This window comes from Orycteropus afer, unplaced genomic scaffold (genome assembly GCF_000298275.1).
Source record: "Orycteropus afer afer isolate SDZICR_OR568_19922 unplaced genomic scaffold, OryAfe1.0 scaffold00196, whole genome shotgun sequence".
In the NCBI taxonomy this organism is placed as follows: domain Eukaryota; kingdom Metazoa; phylum Chordata; class Mammalia; order Tubulidentata; family Orycteropodidae; genus Orycteropus; species Orycteropus afer.
The window spans coordinates 6,380,613-6,396,563 of NW_006921783.1; the positions used below are offsets into that span (position 1 = coordinate 6,380,613).

General features: G+C 42.4%; 1 protein-coding gene across 1 annotated transcript in view; it reads right to left on the reverse strand.

Annotated features, from left to right (window-relative positions):
• Positions 1 to 6,367: 6,367 nt before the first annotated feature.
• AP2B1 (adaptor related protein complex 2 subunit beta 1) overlaps positions 6,368 to 15,951 on the reverse strand; it is a 171,184-nt gene continuing 161,600 nt past the window's right edge. Inside the window, exons 21-22 of the mRNA XM_007947936.1 lie at positions 13,666 to 13,820; positions 6,368 to 6,442 (exon numbers count right to left, since the gene is read on the reverse strand). Of these exons, the coding sequence (XP_007946127.1) occupies positions 6,368 to 6,442; positions 13,666 to 13,820 (230 nt within the window). The remainder of the gene's footprint in view (positions 6,443 to 13,665; positions 13,821 to 15,951) is intronic.

Consider the following 15,951-nt stretch of genomic DNA (forward strand, 5'->3'; position numbering starts at 1 on the left):
AGCTGTCGGAGTAAAGAAATGCCTCTAACTCCAGTGGGCCGGGAGCAGGAGGCAGAGCTGGACCCCAAGGTTGAGGGGCTTTCACCCAGCCCCTAGAGTCTGGCACTTTGAATTTGGATTTAAAGCCTCCAAATTTTAAGAATAAACTCCTATTTGTTAAGGCCTTACCTTTCGCAGTATATTCGTGTCAGAGCAGCACTAAGTAACCAGAACAGGGCCTATTCACTCTACTCTACCATTAGGCTAACGTTGATGAAAAAGTGGCTTTGGTTCAGTTGAGGACATCTGATGGCTGAAGCGTAAGTTCTGGCACTGGGGGAGTGGATGCATTGGCTCACTTGCAGTATTTGAGACCCTAACACGAAATGAGACAGAAAGGACAAGAGTAGAACTTGCAGACTTTCACCTGGCCATCTCCCATCTCCCTTCCCAGCTGAGGGGCCCACTGAGCTTCCAGAGGCTGGACCCTGTGACCCTCTGTGAATTGGGTCACTGAAACAGAGGGAAAGCTAGGGGCTATATTTGAACATCGTCCTCGAGGTATGTACATAGCTAGGTGAGTTGTTGGGGCCCTGCCCAAAGAAAGAATGATCCAAGATGAGAGAGCAGCCCCATCTCAAAATGATGCTCCTGGAAATCAAGTCCCTTCTCCAATTGAGAACTGGGACTCACTCACTCCTGAGTCTCCCCCTTGTTGGCAACATCAGGAATGGCAGGACAAAAGCTAAATGAGAAGCTGAAATGGCAAGTCTGTAGCCAACTCGGAAACTTTTCAAGAAACATCTTTGTTGCTAATAAAATGTCTGGGGGCTGGTTGGGATTCTAGGATTAGTGTTCAGGAGGTAGAAATGGGTAACAACGGGGGAGGTGTGATCTTCCCCAAGTGCCATACCAGGTATTAAAATAAACAGTTCTTGCCTCCTGGAGCTGGGGGTGGCAAGGAAAAGAAATATAGGTCCAAGCAAAATCAGAAAAAGCATCAATACATTAAATGGGAGTAGGAAGGCCCAAAGGAGCTCTGGTGGCATAATGGATAAGGCACTTGGCTGCTAAGCAGAAAGTCAGTGGTTCAAAGTCACTAGCCACTCCATGGGAGGAAGATGGGGCAATCTACTTCCCTAAGTGTATATAGCCTTGGAAACCCAATGGGGGTCACTATGAATCATAACTGACTCAATGGCAGTGAGGTTTTGTGCGCACGCGCGCGTTTAGGGAGGCCCAAATCTGAAAAGTCTCCAGCTGTTTTCCTGGCCTCAGAAATGACATACATAAGATCTCAGTTATTTCCTAGTTGCTATTCTAGGAGCAAGGAGCTCTGGTGGTGAAGTAGTTAAAGTACCTGGCTGCTAACCAAATGGTCCAAAAGAGAAAGAGGAAGCAGTCTCCTTCTGTAAAGATTTCTGGCCTTGGAAACTCTATGGGGCAGTTCTACTCTGTCCTACTGCTCACTATGAGTAGGAACCGATTTGAGGCAGTGGGCTTGGTTTGATTTATCCTGTGTGCACAGAAGGCCAGTGAGATCTCAAATCAAAGTCTAGAGCCAGTGTGGCCCTGTTTTGGAGATCTAACATAGAGGTATCCAGGAGGCTTAGTAAGGTTGGATGTGGCTGTGGGCGTGCCTGGCGGCAAGTACAGAGGGAGAGGAGGGCCTATTACAGAATCTTCATTGGAATGCAGGAGGAGGCTATAGCGTATTGGTGAGGACACAGGCATGGAGTCAGAAGATGCAGATTTGCAACCTCTCACCTGAAAAATGGGGATCACGTTAAATTCATGGCATGGGCAAGGGAGGTAGCAGGTAAGGCATTGACGTACTTAGCTGTTAGGTGCCGTTGAGTTGGTTCTGACTCAGCAACCCTACGTACAACAGAACACTCCCCAGTCCCGTGCCATCCTCACAACTGTTGTTATGCTTGAGTCCATTGTTGCAGCCACTGTGTCAATTCATCTCGTTGAGTCTTCCTTTTTCAGACCTTTTAACTTTACCAAGCATCATGTCCTTCTCCAGGACTGGTCCCTCCTGATAACACATCCAAAGCATGAGATGTAGTGCTTTACTATTTTTAAACTGCCATATGGACACAGGTATTATTGTAGAAGATGAAGTAGGCAAACACATAGGAGATGCTCTGGCCTGATTCTCAACCCCAACAGACACTCCACAGAAACTTTGGGGGGCTTTTTGAAATCCAGATTCCTTCAGGCCCCACTCCACACTAGCTGAACAGAATCATTCGAAGTGATACTAATCTGCATCCAAGGGTTGAGAGCCTCTACTCTAAAGGTTTTTTTTTGCCCAATTGGTGACGCCACCTAGCTATCAGTAAGGCATCTCTTCATGTCTTTGACCTTGAACTTTGCAAAGACCATCCTGATCTCACTTCACTTCCTGTGTTACTCCTATGGCAGCTAGGTCTAACTGCAGCACACCAACATAAAGACAAAACAAAAAGTTCCTAGCTGTCAAAAGGCAGTCGGTTCACGGTTCTGGTGCTGTAGTGCCTAAAGCGTTTAACTGCTTACCAGAAGACTGACGGTTCAAACCCACCAGCCACTCCTTGGAAGGAAGATCAGGCAATCTACTTCCGTAGAGATACCGCCTTGGAAACCCAAGGAGTCACTATGAGTAGGATCCAACTTGACAGCAGTGAGTCTGGTTTGTTTTGACTGTGTATTAAGCAAAATGCTTTGGTGAAAGAGATTTAGGGACTTGTCCAAGGCCATCTAGGTACTGGACCCCTCAGCCTCTTTCCACTGCAGGCTGTGGGAGATTTTGGTGGCTGGTAGCCCAGCAGAACACAAAGGCCCGCTATCTGGACAACACCTGGATCATGTGTGCATGCATTTTGGCGCATATGTGCCCGAGTGCGCGCGCCCACACTTTCACAAACACACACACTCACAAGCAGTTGTCTCCAACCTGAACTTGGGAAGCGTGCTTTAAAAGAGTTCCTTTTATGTGCCTGAGAATATACAAGTCCCGAGTAGAGGTCTGAGAGGCTTATATAAATTGAGAGATTAGTGAAATGCCTTGGGTAATAGAAAACCAACGAGAAACTGTGCTGGTTATTGCCCCTGGGCCTGGCTGGCTGGCTGGCTGCCTACAAGTTAGAAAGAACTGCCTCTGTCTGGCTGGTGCCCCTGGGACAAGCCTCCTGGCGACCTAGCAGTAGACCCTGCCAGGGAAGACTAATTGGCTTGAGTGCTCCCTGCCTGTGGATAGATGCCTGCAGTGACAGAGATGGTGGTGGTGGTGGTACTGGGTTCAGTTAACATATACAAGGTATATGATGCTTCCTCATGCCAATCTTAAATTCTTCTGACTAAATCCTTGAGTGAGCTAGGATGGCAGAAAAAAAAAAAAAAAGTTTTCACAGAGTGGTTATTAGTTCCTCATCCATCCCCTGGCCAGCTATGATTTGTTCTGGAATGTCAGTTCTGGGAACAAAGTACATACCACAAACTTTATTTTGTGTAAATGAGTTTATTGACGAAGACAGAAGGTCAAGCTTTCCCCAAACCCCCACCCTCCCCAAAACAGATCCCAGCAATAACAAAAGAATGACAAGCATTCTTAGGGCAACATTTACCTCCCCCCCCCAACATTTCTCTCCACATCCCAAGCTTCACAACACAGACACATGAAACAGGCTTGGGAGAGAACAGACACTCAAGGAATCTCTGACCAGCAAAAGAGTTCTGGGTGTGTGTTTGCTTCCCTTGCCCTCTGTACTGATGCCAGCCGGCAATTACAGACATACTGAGGCTGAGGACTGGGGATTGCAGGGCAACTTCCACTTCGCTTCCCGGATTCAGCCCAGCTTGAAATGGGCCAAAACAGAAGGTGCGGTGGAAGTAACAGGTCTCTCTTCAGGAAAGAAGTCCTTCTACAATAAGCAGAATCCTTTCCCAATTCTGCTCAGGGGTGGAAAGGCCAGCAGTCTCCCCGAGGAACAGAGTTCATGGATTGGTTCAGTCAGGCCAGCTGAGAACAGAGGCTGTTATCCTCCACTCGTGGGGAGACTGAGCTACTAAGCCTAGTTCTAGGGGTTGAGGACACCTTCTCATAGAAAATTGTCTTCTGTTTGCTTGTCCTGACAAATACTCCTCGTTCTGGAGCTACAGTGTGCTTTGGTGGAGAACACTCTATTTGTAGTGTGAACCCTCTTTCACTGCTTGTAACCACTGATTCCATGAACGATTCCCAACAAGAGAACTTTATCCACCCCACGTAACAGTGATCTACCCACCTCGCACACAAAATCCTGCGCTGCTTCTTACTCCCCATGCTTGAGGGGTGGTGAGTGTAGGACATATTTCTTTCTCCCACCCCAACAATTCCCTTGGAGAGTCTCAAGGCTTAAGAACTGCTTTGAGGGCCCCATTTTCCTAGGCTTTGCACCTATATGAATCAGTGTCATTTCAAGCCTTACAGGGTAGTGGGAAGGTGGTGGTATTTCTGCTCTTGTTGTCTTTAATTCCTCCTTTTGGACTCACTCAAAGGTCTGAGTCCATCTTGAGGCCTCTCAACTTTGAAGTGCCTCTGACTGGAGCAGGGGCATTGAGAGGAGCAGTCTTGGTCATGAACCCTGAATACTGGGTGCCAGGCAAGGTAGCAAGCAAAGCAACAAGAGCTCACAGATGAAACTGTGAGCACTGCTAAGTAAGTTGGTGTTCTGGGCACAAGTCATTCTTTAACAAATCATACCCAATATGCTAAGCAAGGGATTTCACATGTCTCAATCTTCTGAAAGATGACAAGAACTGCTTGACCCTCTGAGATGATCTCAATTTGCTGTGGAATCTAAGTAACATGAGTAAAGGGCAGATCAGACAGCTGGAGGGATGAAGTTAATTTGTGACTTACTTCACCTCTGCACTCACCCTGCTGGCCTCAAGAACTGCAGCTTCACGAGCATATGGGGAGATGCAAGCTACTCCTTCATTTTGGCATCTGGAGTTACCTTTAAGTAATTGAAAAGATACTCTGCTGCCACCTGATGCCAATGAATGGAGTGCTGGAATCAGTGTGGAGCATGTGAACAGCCACAAAAAAGCAGGCACAGAAAAGGCAGGAGGAAGGCAAACAATGAAAGACAGTCTTGCAGTGAAAACACTGATCTAGGAGGATCGGCCCCAACTCCGCTACTAACCAGCTGACAAGCCTCGGGTAACAACTCCCTTTTTGCCTTTTATTGTTCTTCATAGAAAAACAAGGTTAGATAAGTTATTACTTAAAGTCTGTTTCAACGCTACTACTCTGTGATTTTGGATGTGAACTAGGCTTGAGAAATAAAGGAAAGGGATGAGGGAAAGAATATTTTGCTTACCAATCCCTATCTCTTTTAAAACTCCTTAACCAATGTTATTTGTGGGTTAGTTCAGGGGAAAGGAATGTTTTAAGTTCTAATTTTTATCAGCCCTGGGACTGACAGGCCCTATTCCTTGCACTCTGAAACATCATTCAAGGAAGTACACCATTCCTAACTGCAGAGCAATTAAACAAGATGATACTATGTTGTTGTTGTTGTTGTTATGTGCCGTCGAGTCGGCCCCGACTCATAGCGACCCCTCCTTGGGTTTCCGAGGCAGTATCACTACGGAAGTAGATTGCCCTATCTTCCTTCCGAGGAGTGGCTGGTGGGTTTGAACCGCCAGCCTTCTGGTTAGCAGTCAAGTGCTTAGGCACTATGCTACCAGAGCTCCCAGATGATACTATAGGGCAGGGGAAATCACAATGCCTGGCCAAGGAAAAGGAGTATGGAGTAGAAAAAAGTGAAAATCCAAATGACGAGGGACAAGGCTGTCACAGATAAGAGAACTCCTAACAGGGTGGGACAAGTAACTGTGCCCCTTTCTCCAGGACTGTGTAGTTAATGATGGGCAGTTGTTTTAGCACTTTTACTGTTCATACTACTCCCCCAATTCCTAATATGTACAAAAATATAAAAACAATAAAGTGCAATTTAAGTTTCATGACATTTTTCCTTGCTTTAATTTTTTTTTCCCCTTTTTCTGCTTTTGAAATGAGCTCTCGATTACAAAATATCACACTACACTCAAAAGCGGGTGTAGAAAACACCAGCCATTGGCACAACACAGAGAAGCCCACGAGTAAGGACAGATAGCAGCAGCAGGTGGCAAGAAGTGGGAAGCAATTGAAGCAGTGGTTACAAATGTTCACAGGAAGCTAAAAATTTCCAGCAGGTTGTGCCCTAATGTTAGTACAGGTTAGACTAGTCACTACCTTGGTGGGTGGCCTCAGTGTGTCTGGGTTCAGATTCTACACATCAATACAATTTCTTCCAGTTAGGAGCTCTTGGCTTGCACCAATCACAGGGTGGCTGGAGGACACTGGACCAGTCCATTAGTTTTTCAAAATGCTGTCATAAACCTGATAGATGTACTGAGAGACTTCAGGAGCTCTACACTTCAGCGACAGCTGTTAGGAGCAAAAGGAGAAGGAAGATTAGCATAAGGGTTGGCATCCAAGTAGTCAGTTTAAGAAAACCTCTTTCTGACACAGTAGAAAAGGAGGTTCTATCACTGGAACAGCCAAACAAAGAAATCATGCTAACAGCTATTCTGAGCTTTAGAATTTCAATGTAATCAATGTCCAGTTGTGCTATGTTTCTACCTATATTCTGTGGGTCTACGAGGGTAGGAAATAATACATATTACAAACATCAAAGCATTCTGATTGTAAGGGAGTATCTGTTCTAATGCTTTGCAAAGAGCCTTAAGGATTACTGCTAAATAAAAAGGCAAGAGCTCAAACTCTTCAACTGTTGATGGTCATTTCAGATGTCTTAGGTTCTTCAGACTGACAAGAAGGTTTGTTATCCCAGTTCTAATTTCCGAAGGATACACAAGCAAGTAAAACAAAAGCATAAGTTAGGTAAGTCCAAGTTACCAGTTCTTTTTGTACTATATTAAGATTATACACTGTTAAGGACGGAAAACAAGAACAGAAAAATATTTATTTAATATAACATGGACAGCACTCCACGTCAGTGTCTTCGTGTTTTCCCCACTGCCTTTTAAAAAAGAGACAGGCAACTAGCATCAGTATTAAAAATATTTTAATGTTGAGTATTGATAATCTTACTTTGTGGGTCAATAGGATAAAATTTAAATCCAGACTTCAACTTCCTAATTATATTATTAGATAAGGTAAAATATCATTAACAAAAATGTAACATTAACTAGTTGCTCTCTAGTTGATTCTGACTCCTGGTGACCCCATGTGTGTTAGAGTAGGACTGTGCTCCATGGGGCTTTCAATGGCTGAGTTTTTGGAAGTAGATGGCCAGGCCTTCCCTCTGAGGTGGACCTGAACCTCCAACCTTCCAGTTAGCAGTTGAGCATTGTTAGCCGTCTGCATCATCCAGGACTTGTGAATATACCATTAGAAGCATGCAAAATGCATTCCAGAACAAGAAATAATTGTTCACTTTTTTCCTGTATTATTGACATTGTTTGTTCTCATCTATTGGGGTAGATCAGCAAAATTATATGAAATTTTAGATTATTTTACCTCATTATTCTCTTACCAGAGACTAGAGACTTTGGATTTAACATAGTACAAAAGCTATAAATATCTTTGGAAAAAATATCAAGAAGATATCAGTTAATCCTGAATTTTTTGAAAAGATTAACATCCTAAAAACTTAAAAGTGAAATTTAAAAATGCAAAAATGTTAAAAAAATCAAAAGAGGCTTTCTCTTTAATTACATTTAATATTTATTCTCCAAGGCATTTTCAAACTGCTATTTGATTTTAGTCAAGAATAGAATTCTGATCATGTAAAACAAAAACCATCTAATCTAAGAATTTAAGTATGCATGGAAAACAGCTCTCTACTTCAGTCAAATCTGCAGCTATAGGCATTTCCCCAACTTTCAAACTCTGTACAGAGGCAAGTTCCTGTACCTCCTCTTCCACAGCCTCTCCACTGTCAATGTTGTAGAAAATTCTATTAGGAGAATATATGGGTTCAGAAAAGAGAGGCGAGGAAGCTATAAAGAGAAAGATCAGCTTAAGGAAATTAACTCTCAGACTAAAGAGGAGTAGTATCTCTCCTCTGAAATGCTGTCCTATATTTTTCATATCTTTGTAATAATACTTTGAGTTCGATCAGTTGCAGATTCATTTTTATTCATAACTAGTAAGGAAACGTTACCTTATTCAATAAAAGCCCAAACTGCCAAAGCTGGCATTGGTGGGAGTCATGGAGTGATCAAGGCTTGACCCTGAGAATGTCATCTGCTTTTTGGAGGACGTGAGAGGGGCAAGAATATACCACATATACCAGCACCACCACCACCCTTCTTGCTCTTAAATAGCTACCACAGTCCTGGCCTTTAACAAAGGGTCAATATGAAACCTAAACCCCTCCCTTGCTTGCCAACTAGTATAGCTAAGGCAAGTTAGCATTAAAAAAATAATTTATTTTTGCTAAATCTCACAGGAAACATGAATCTAAATATTCTGATTTTTGCTAAATCTCACAGAACAATGAATCTAAATATTCTGATTTATAAAATAGAACTAGGACTCCAGGTCTCATTCTGTATGGCTCCTGGGGAAAAGAGATTTTACCTGGGTTTTAACTTTCAACCACTCAGGAACCTTGCCCATCTAGACCCACACTCCTGTTTAATTAAAGCCAAAGGCTTACCCACCCACAGCCCTGGCTTCTAGTCTGGAAAACATGCTTCTTCACCTGGAACAAGATATGTTTCCAGGTGAGACTTACCTTCCTGGAGAGATATGGCCTCATTCTTGTAAGATAAAGGTAATTATGGAAGATGGACCACTGGGGAAACTGGGAGCTCACTGAGTTATTTCTACAACTGCATGTGAATCTACAATTACCTCAAAATAAAAAGCATCATGGCCTACCCAAGCTGACATAAAACTAACCACTGCAATAAGGGAGCAAATGTTCTTCAATGGGCAAAACGGATAAACTGGTCCATCCATACAGTAGACTACTACTTGGAGATATAAAGGAACAAACTACCAATATAATCAACAACTTGGATCGATGTCAAGAGCATTGTGTTCAGTGAAAAAAACTTAAAAGTTTACATGTTGTGTGATCTCAAATTATATAGTACTCTCAAAATGACAAATTATGATGGAAAACAGATCAATGGTTGTCAGGCAGTAGGGCTGAGGTGAGAGTCTAACTATAAAGGTATAGTACAAGGGAGTTTTTGTGGTGACAGAACAGTTCTGTATCCTGACTGTGGTGGTGGTTACCCAAACATACACATGATAAAACTGTGTAGTACTATGCATACCCCACCCCATCACAAGAGAAAAGAAAAAAATAAAGAGTACATATAAAAAAATGGAAAAATCTGCAAACAGTCTCTAGTTAACAGTATTGTGTTGTTGTTGTTGTTATGTGCCTTTGAGTCAGACCCGACTCATAGCGACCCTCTCCTTGGGTTTCTGAGGTGGTATCACTACAGAAATAGATTGCCCAACCTTCCTTCCCAGGAGTGGCTGGTGGGCACTAAGATCAATTTCAAGGTTTTTTTTTTTTTTAATTGTTATTTGGGTGAAAGTTTACAGAGCAAATTCACTTTCCATAAAGCAGCTCACACATACTTTGTGTCTCATGACATTGACTACAATTTACCCCAATGCAACAGCTCCCCTCCCATTTCCTCCCGATAGTTACCTCTTTCCTATGTCCCATCCCTCCATGCACTCCTGGCCCCTGATCTGTCTCCCTGTGCATAAACAGCCCTTCTTTCTCCCATGATTGTTCTTTCCAAGGAGTGTATCTATCTCAGGTAAATGTTTAACTCATATGCCTATCTTTTGTTTGGTTGGAAGCCACAGGAGTGGGTTCAATTCTAGACTTGAAGGGCAGCTAGGGGCCATAGTCTCAGGGCTTCCACCAGGCTCTAGCAGACCAGCAAACCTGGTCCTCCCTCTTTTTTTTCCCAAATGTTTTTGAGTTTTGTTCCACATTGGTCTCCCTCTTTATCCAGGATCTCCTACATAGATCCCCCTCCGAGTGGTTGCCAGCAGTAGCCAGGCACCATCTTGTTCTTCTGGTCTCATAGCCATATAGGTTGTGGATCGCATGGTGTACCAGTTACTTGGACTAATTGTTTCCAAGAATCTTTGGTTTTCCTCATTCTTCTTTGCTCTGGACGAGGAGAGACCCATCATTGCATCTAGATGGCTGCTTGCAAGCTTTTAAGATCCCAGTTGCTACTCGCCTAAGTAGGAGGTGGAACAATGTTTTGTATAGTATGTTATGCCAATTGACCTTGATGTCCCCTGCGATTATGGTCCCAAGCCCACAGGTTCAACTACTTGCTCCCTCTGGGTAGACAATTTCAAGGTTTTGAAAATGTACTATGGTGTTATCAATTGGAAACCTGGGTAGAAGATAAATAGAACTTTTTTAAAACAAAAAGTTAAAAAAAAAAACCTCACAACTTTTAACGAACCATGTTTAGAATAGTTATACTAAGAGAGCCTTTTCAAAATTCTATCATTACAATAAATAGAAAGAATACAGTAGAACATGTCAAGAGACCTGAATTCTAAACACTCATCCACCAACAAATTATATGATCTTGAACAAATCATTAATCATTTTTAACCACGGTTTCCTTTTCTGCAAATGCTTCTCTTACTTAGCTGAGATGAAAGATTGTATACAATAATGGGCAGGAAAAACACAAAAGTCATATCATACACATATGCATATACCTACATACATATGTAAGTCCGTATTCCTCATCCAAGTTCAAACATTTATAGACAAAACTTATACCTACATTTGAAAGCTAGGGTCTGTTGGAATCACTTGTCACCTTTTCATTAAAGCCACAAAAGGGATTCTCTTTTAAAATTCTTTTAATGACTAATTTTAGTCTCTAAGAATTAAGTGTAAACCACAGAGGTAACTGGGGGATATGCAGCAGGTTAGACAGGGTGTGGGACTGGGATACTGCAGTTCTACAAAAAAACACACTCTACCTCCTAGCATAATACTGAATCCCTAATTCAACACTAAGTCACAACCAGAACAATGTATGCTGGGGGTGAAGAGGGGGGAAGTGGTGTTTGATTTCAAGGCTGCTGTACTTTAAGCAATCTTCTAGAGAAATGCGTGGTGTTCTTTTATAGATCTCAATTTTACAGTGAAAACCTGTCTTCTAGGAACAGCACAGTGTGATTTACCTTTCTGGGCAACTCAAGGGAAATGTTGGAGTAGGTCACTCTTCAAAAAAGATGAGATTGTCTTCAGCCTATATGACTATGAGACCAGAAGAATTAGATGGTGCCCAGCTACCAATGTTAACCACTTGGAGGGGGATCTACATAGGAGATCCTGGATAGAGTGGGAGAATAATGTGGAACAAAACTCAAAATCATTAAAAAAAGAGAAAGGGACCAGGTTTGCTGGCCTGATAGAACCACAGAGACTATGACCCCTAGTTGCCCTTCAGGTCTGGAATTGAACCCACTCTCGTGGCTTCCAGCCAAACAAAAGATAGGCATATGAGGTGAATATTTACATTAGGTAGATACACTCCTTGGAGAGAACAATCATGGGAGAACAGAAGGGCTGTGTATGCACAGGGAGACAGCTCAGGGGACAGGAGTGCATGCATAATACATAGAGGGAAGGACACAGAGAAGATGTAACTATGGGGAGGAAGTGGGAGGGGAGCTGTTGCATTGTGGTAAATTGTAGTCAATGTCATGAGACAAAGTATACGTGAGCCACTGTATGGTAAGTGAATTTGCTCTGTAAACTTTCACCCAAATCACAATTAAAAAAATAAACAAACAAATAAAAAGATGAGATTGGTAGTGAGGAGGTGGGTGAGAAACATATACTTCATAGGGGTAACCTGAAGTTTCCCAGCTCACAGATCACTGAGCTAACATACAGTTTGATAGGACTTAGCAATTCAGACACACATGCTATGGCAGCTTACTTCGAGGGAGGGAATTGGGTGAGCAAAGGACCAGGAATTTTCAGTTCTGTGTACCGTCCTTTGGTGTATGCCAACGAAAACAGGCTTAGTTGACAAAACTAAGGAATATGGTCACAGAATGTGAGTTGAAATCGACTCGATGGCAGTAGGTTTTAGTGGGTTAATGGCTGCAAAATGAATGCTCCCTTGTGGCTAAAAGGCTCCCTTAGTCTACTTACTGTTCAGCTTCCTCTCTGTCATTTTCCTGACCCCTCCTTCAAAGTGGCCTATAAAAACCTCAAACACAACAGGGGAATAAGATACTTCCCCCCATTCCAAGGGTTTTTTCTTTACTTTTCAAAATGCAGATGACAAGGTGCATCCTACAGAGAGACCATATTTTACAACAGCAAGCAAATGCCCAGTGCTTGAGGTATGTATCTTTGTTGTTTAATGAAGCAATTGTTTCTGCTCTAAAAAGTATCACCAGAATTTTTATTTTAGTGCAATATACTACTTGCAGTGTAGTAAATTACTTAGTATGGCTTTTCTACCCATGAGTCATTGTAGACTCAGTGGTGGAATGAGCAACTGAGGAGCTCCTGATTGTAAATGTTATCTACCTGGGTTGTTTCTGTTGGGCATAGCACAACGCAATGTTATGGGAGGCTCACTCTCAGGTGCTTAGAATTCTGTTGTTATGATTTGTTGGTTTGGCCACTCTGTCAAGCTCAAAAGGAGGCCTCCTAGAGGCAGAACTCTCTCTGACTGCTGGTTGAGGAAGATGTGCTGCTGAAAGAAATACGCGCTCCTGAAAGAGACACGTGCTTCTGGGAAAGAGACTGTGAGAGACTGTTGGCTGAGGGATGGTGGGCTGGGAGAGAGACTGAGCATTTTTTCCTGAACTTGAATTGTAGCCTGGTGCTTCCCTAATAAACCCCATAATCTGTGAGTTCTGTGTGGCCACTGTAGCGAATTATCGAACCCAGGAGAGAGGTGGTGGGTGCTTTGGGGGGAATGGTTGGAGAAAGGGCTGGAGGGAGGCAGCATGTCTGGCCTCGCAGGAATAGGCCTTGGGCTACTGATGGTGATTCTGCCTTCCTCTTGTGGGGTTCTAGGAGGTCAGAATATGTGGCCTCCTTACCCTTTTTCTACTACTAAAGGAAGTTTTCTAAACTAAAGTGCCTTTACAGGGTGCCAAAGGTATGTTCTATTTCGCTTTACCTTTCACAACAAGCATTTCAGGTCATTTGATGCTGCTGAAAAAGGCTTGTGATGTGTTTATGACTCTGATATCCTTGGGTCATGAACTCCAAATGCAGGAAAATGTTTCTTAAAATTAACTATGTAAATAATCCTCTTAGCAGCTTATTACAGTACCATATATAAAGATATGACAGGTAAGAATTAACTGATATTGAGGATAAAGTTGCCAAGTTTTGTGAGCAACTCTGTATGTACCAGGGGGAGGGATGGATTTGAAGCACTCCTTGCTGCCAGAGGCACCAAGCCTGTGGGATGGGGCAGAAGCTACAGAGAAAAGGTGCTTCACTGAGGGAACTGGGGACTTCTTGACTGAATGTTTGCTTGGCTACCTTGGGTATGATGCTCGTTTTCGAGGTCTTTCCAACGTGCTAAGAAAAATTAAAAGGCTTCTTACCTCCCTCTTCTAACCCATCTCAATCATTCCGGGAAAGGGCTTACCGTATAATTGGGGTTTCCAGGCTGGATACGCAGCTCAGCCAAAATCCAAATGCCATTAGTGAGCTTCAGGGATTGGTACAGCATGTCCTGCCCTTCCACATTCCTCTTGGCAATAGTATAAACATTGTTGTTTTGCAATTTGCTGGAAACAGTATCTAGAAACACAGATTCAAAATCCAACACGTTCAGTTAAAATCCCAAACAAATGCATGCTAGCTGTCCTCTGCCACCTTTATGAGCCATGTGTGCTCCAGTCTCAGCCACGTGCACATGCACATATTTAAAGAAAGTCCTTCTCCCACACAACAGCAAAGGATGAGGAACAGGTGCCTGAAGTACCTGCTTCTCAGATTCTGGGAGAAAAAACAAAATAGGTGCAAACAAGCATTAATGCAAGAGTTATCTGTGGAGATTACGAAATGGGTGGGTTTAAGAAGTTAGTTAACTCCAAACTAAATGCTAGACAGGTAAAATGTTCAAAGAGGGCAATGTGAGATGCCACAGTGACTATCATGTTGGTACTCATTTCTGGAATGCTAGTTCTAGATTGATGGAGATTCAGAGACCCATGATTGAAATCACAACACTACTTATCCAAGTCACTACCACTTTACTGTAAGCCACTTTGGTCTCCACTGCCAGGGTCAGACAAGGGTATAGAGCTGCAGAAATCCTAGAATCTAAATCTATTAATGTGGATATTTAATTCAAAAATTAAACAAACAAACAACAACAAAAAACAGGCAAATGATTTCTTATGCCTTTAGGGAATATCCACAAATTATGCCTCCAAATTAATAAAACAAACCATCTTGACAAAAGACTTTGAGAAAGCATGAAATTGTGCAGAAGTGATCGCTACAAGGCCCTGAAACCTTGGCTGTTGCTGATGGTCACAGTGCATTCTTTGGCAGTGACCAACTCAGGGTTAAGGATAGGTTGGTGTTTCTGTTCTCCCTCATGATTACAGCACCAAAGATACACGACATGCCAGAATTAAAGGTGTTTCTCTCTCCTTGTTCTCTTACTGCTAATATGAGAAATATTGCAGCATCAGAGAAAGAGAAACTATATGAATAGAAGCATAAATATTTCTTCTTTCTGGATAGTTTATTATGTTCATTTCTAATGAAAATTCAAATTATTCATGTCTACTTTAGAAGTGAAATTCTCCCAACATAAAAATCTGTTGTATTATACAGTGCTCTCTAGGAAAGGCTGTCAAGATGGATGGTATTTCTAATCTCCTAGATGGTAAGTTCTCTCTGAACAGAGATCTTAGAGTTTTTTGTCATTGGGCTTACTATAGTATCCAGGAAACAACAGGTACTTGTCATCAATATCTCTGCACAAGTTTCTGACTCAGGTGTTGGAAATGCCAATAGGAACATAATGCCACAGGCATTAAAAACCATCTACATAGATGTGGGCTAATTTTGGAGAAAGTCTTGCCCTGATGCCTTCCTTCCATATTCAAACCAGTGACAACTCAGGGGAGAAGGCAGTAAAGCACCATTCGTTACACATTTTTTTCACCACATTTGTTATTACCTAACTTTTCCTCTTTTACTTCCAGAGGTTTTTTTTTTTTTTTTTACTAACACCAAGCTGAGTAGTTATAACTTAAGAATTGGTTCTATTTGAGATGCCACAAATGTACGTCAGGGTAGTTATATGCAATACTGCTGGAAGAGAGGGCCTCAATATGCTTTTCAAATCATCTTCATGGGGTGGGGTGGTCAAGCAGTACTGACTGACACCTTGGTTCTCACAATGAAGAGCTCTTACAGCTTAGGCTGGGTTACTAGACAACACCATCAGCTGAAATGTGGCTAATTCCTTTTAACAAGTGTGCTTTTAACACATGGAATCTTACTTTAAGTTGTAAAAGCCATTTCTAACTTTCAAGTCTCTTGCCTATTTTGCAGGGAAACCACACACAGTAGAACCCTTTGTTGATGAGTCACCTGTTGCAGAGGTACAAATATTTCTAGCTGGGTCCAGATTCCTACAGACTTCTCATGATTTCACCACCTATGTAAGATGCTGTAGATCATATGACTGAACTTTGCAATAGCAACGACTTATTCATTGAAAATGCCTTTTTCAACAACAGAGAAGATGCCTATACACATGGACTTCACCAGACGGAATACACAGGAATGAAATCAACTACATCTGTAGAAAGATGATAGTGAAGCTCAATATCATCAGTCAGGAAAAGGCCAGTGACTAACTCAGGAAGAGACCATCAACTGCTTGAATGCAAGTTCAAGTAGAAGCCGA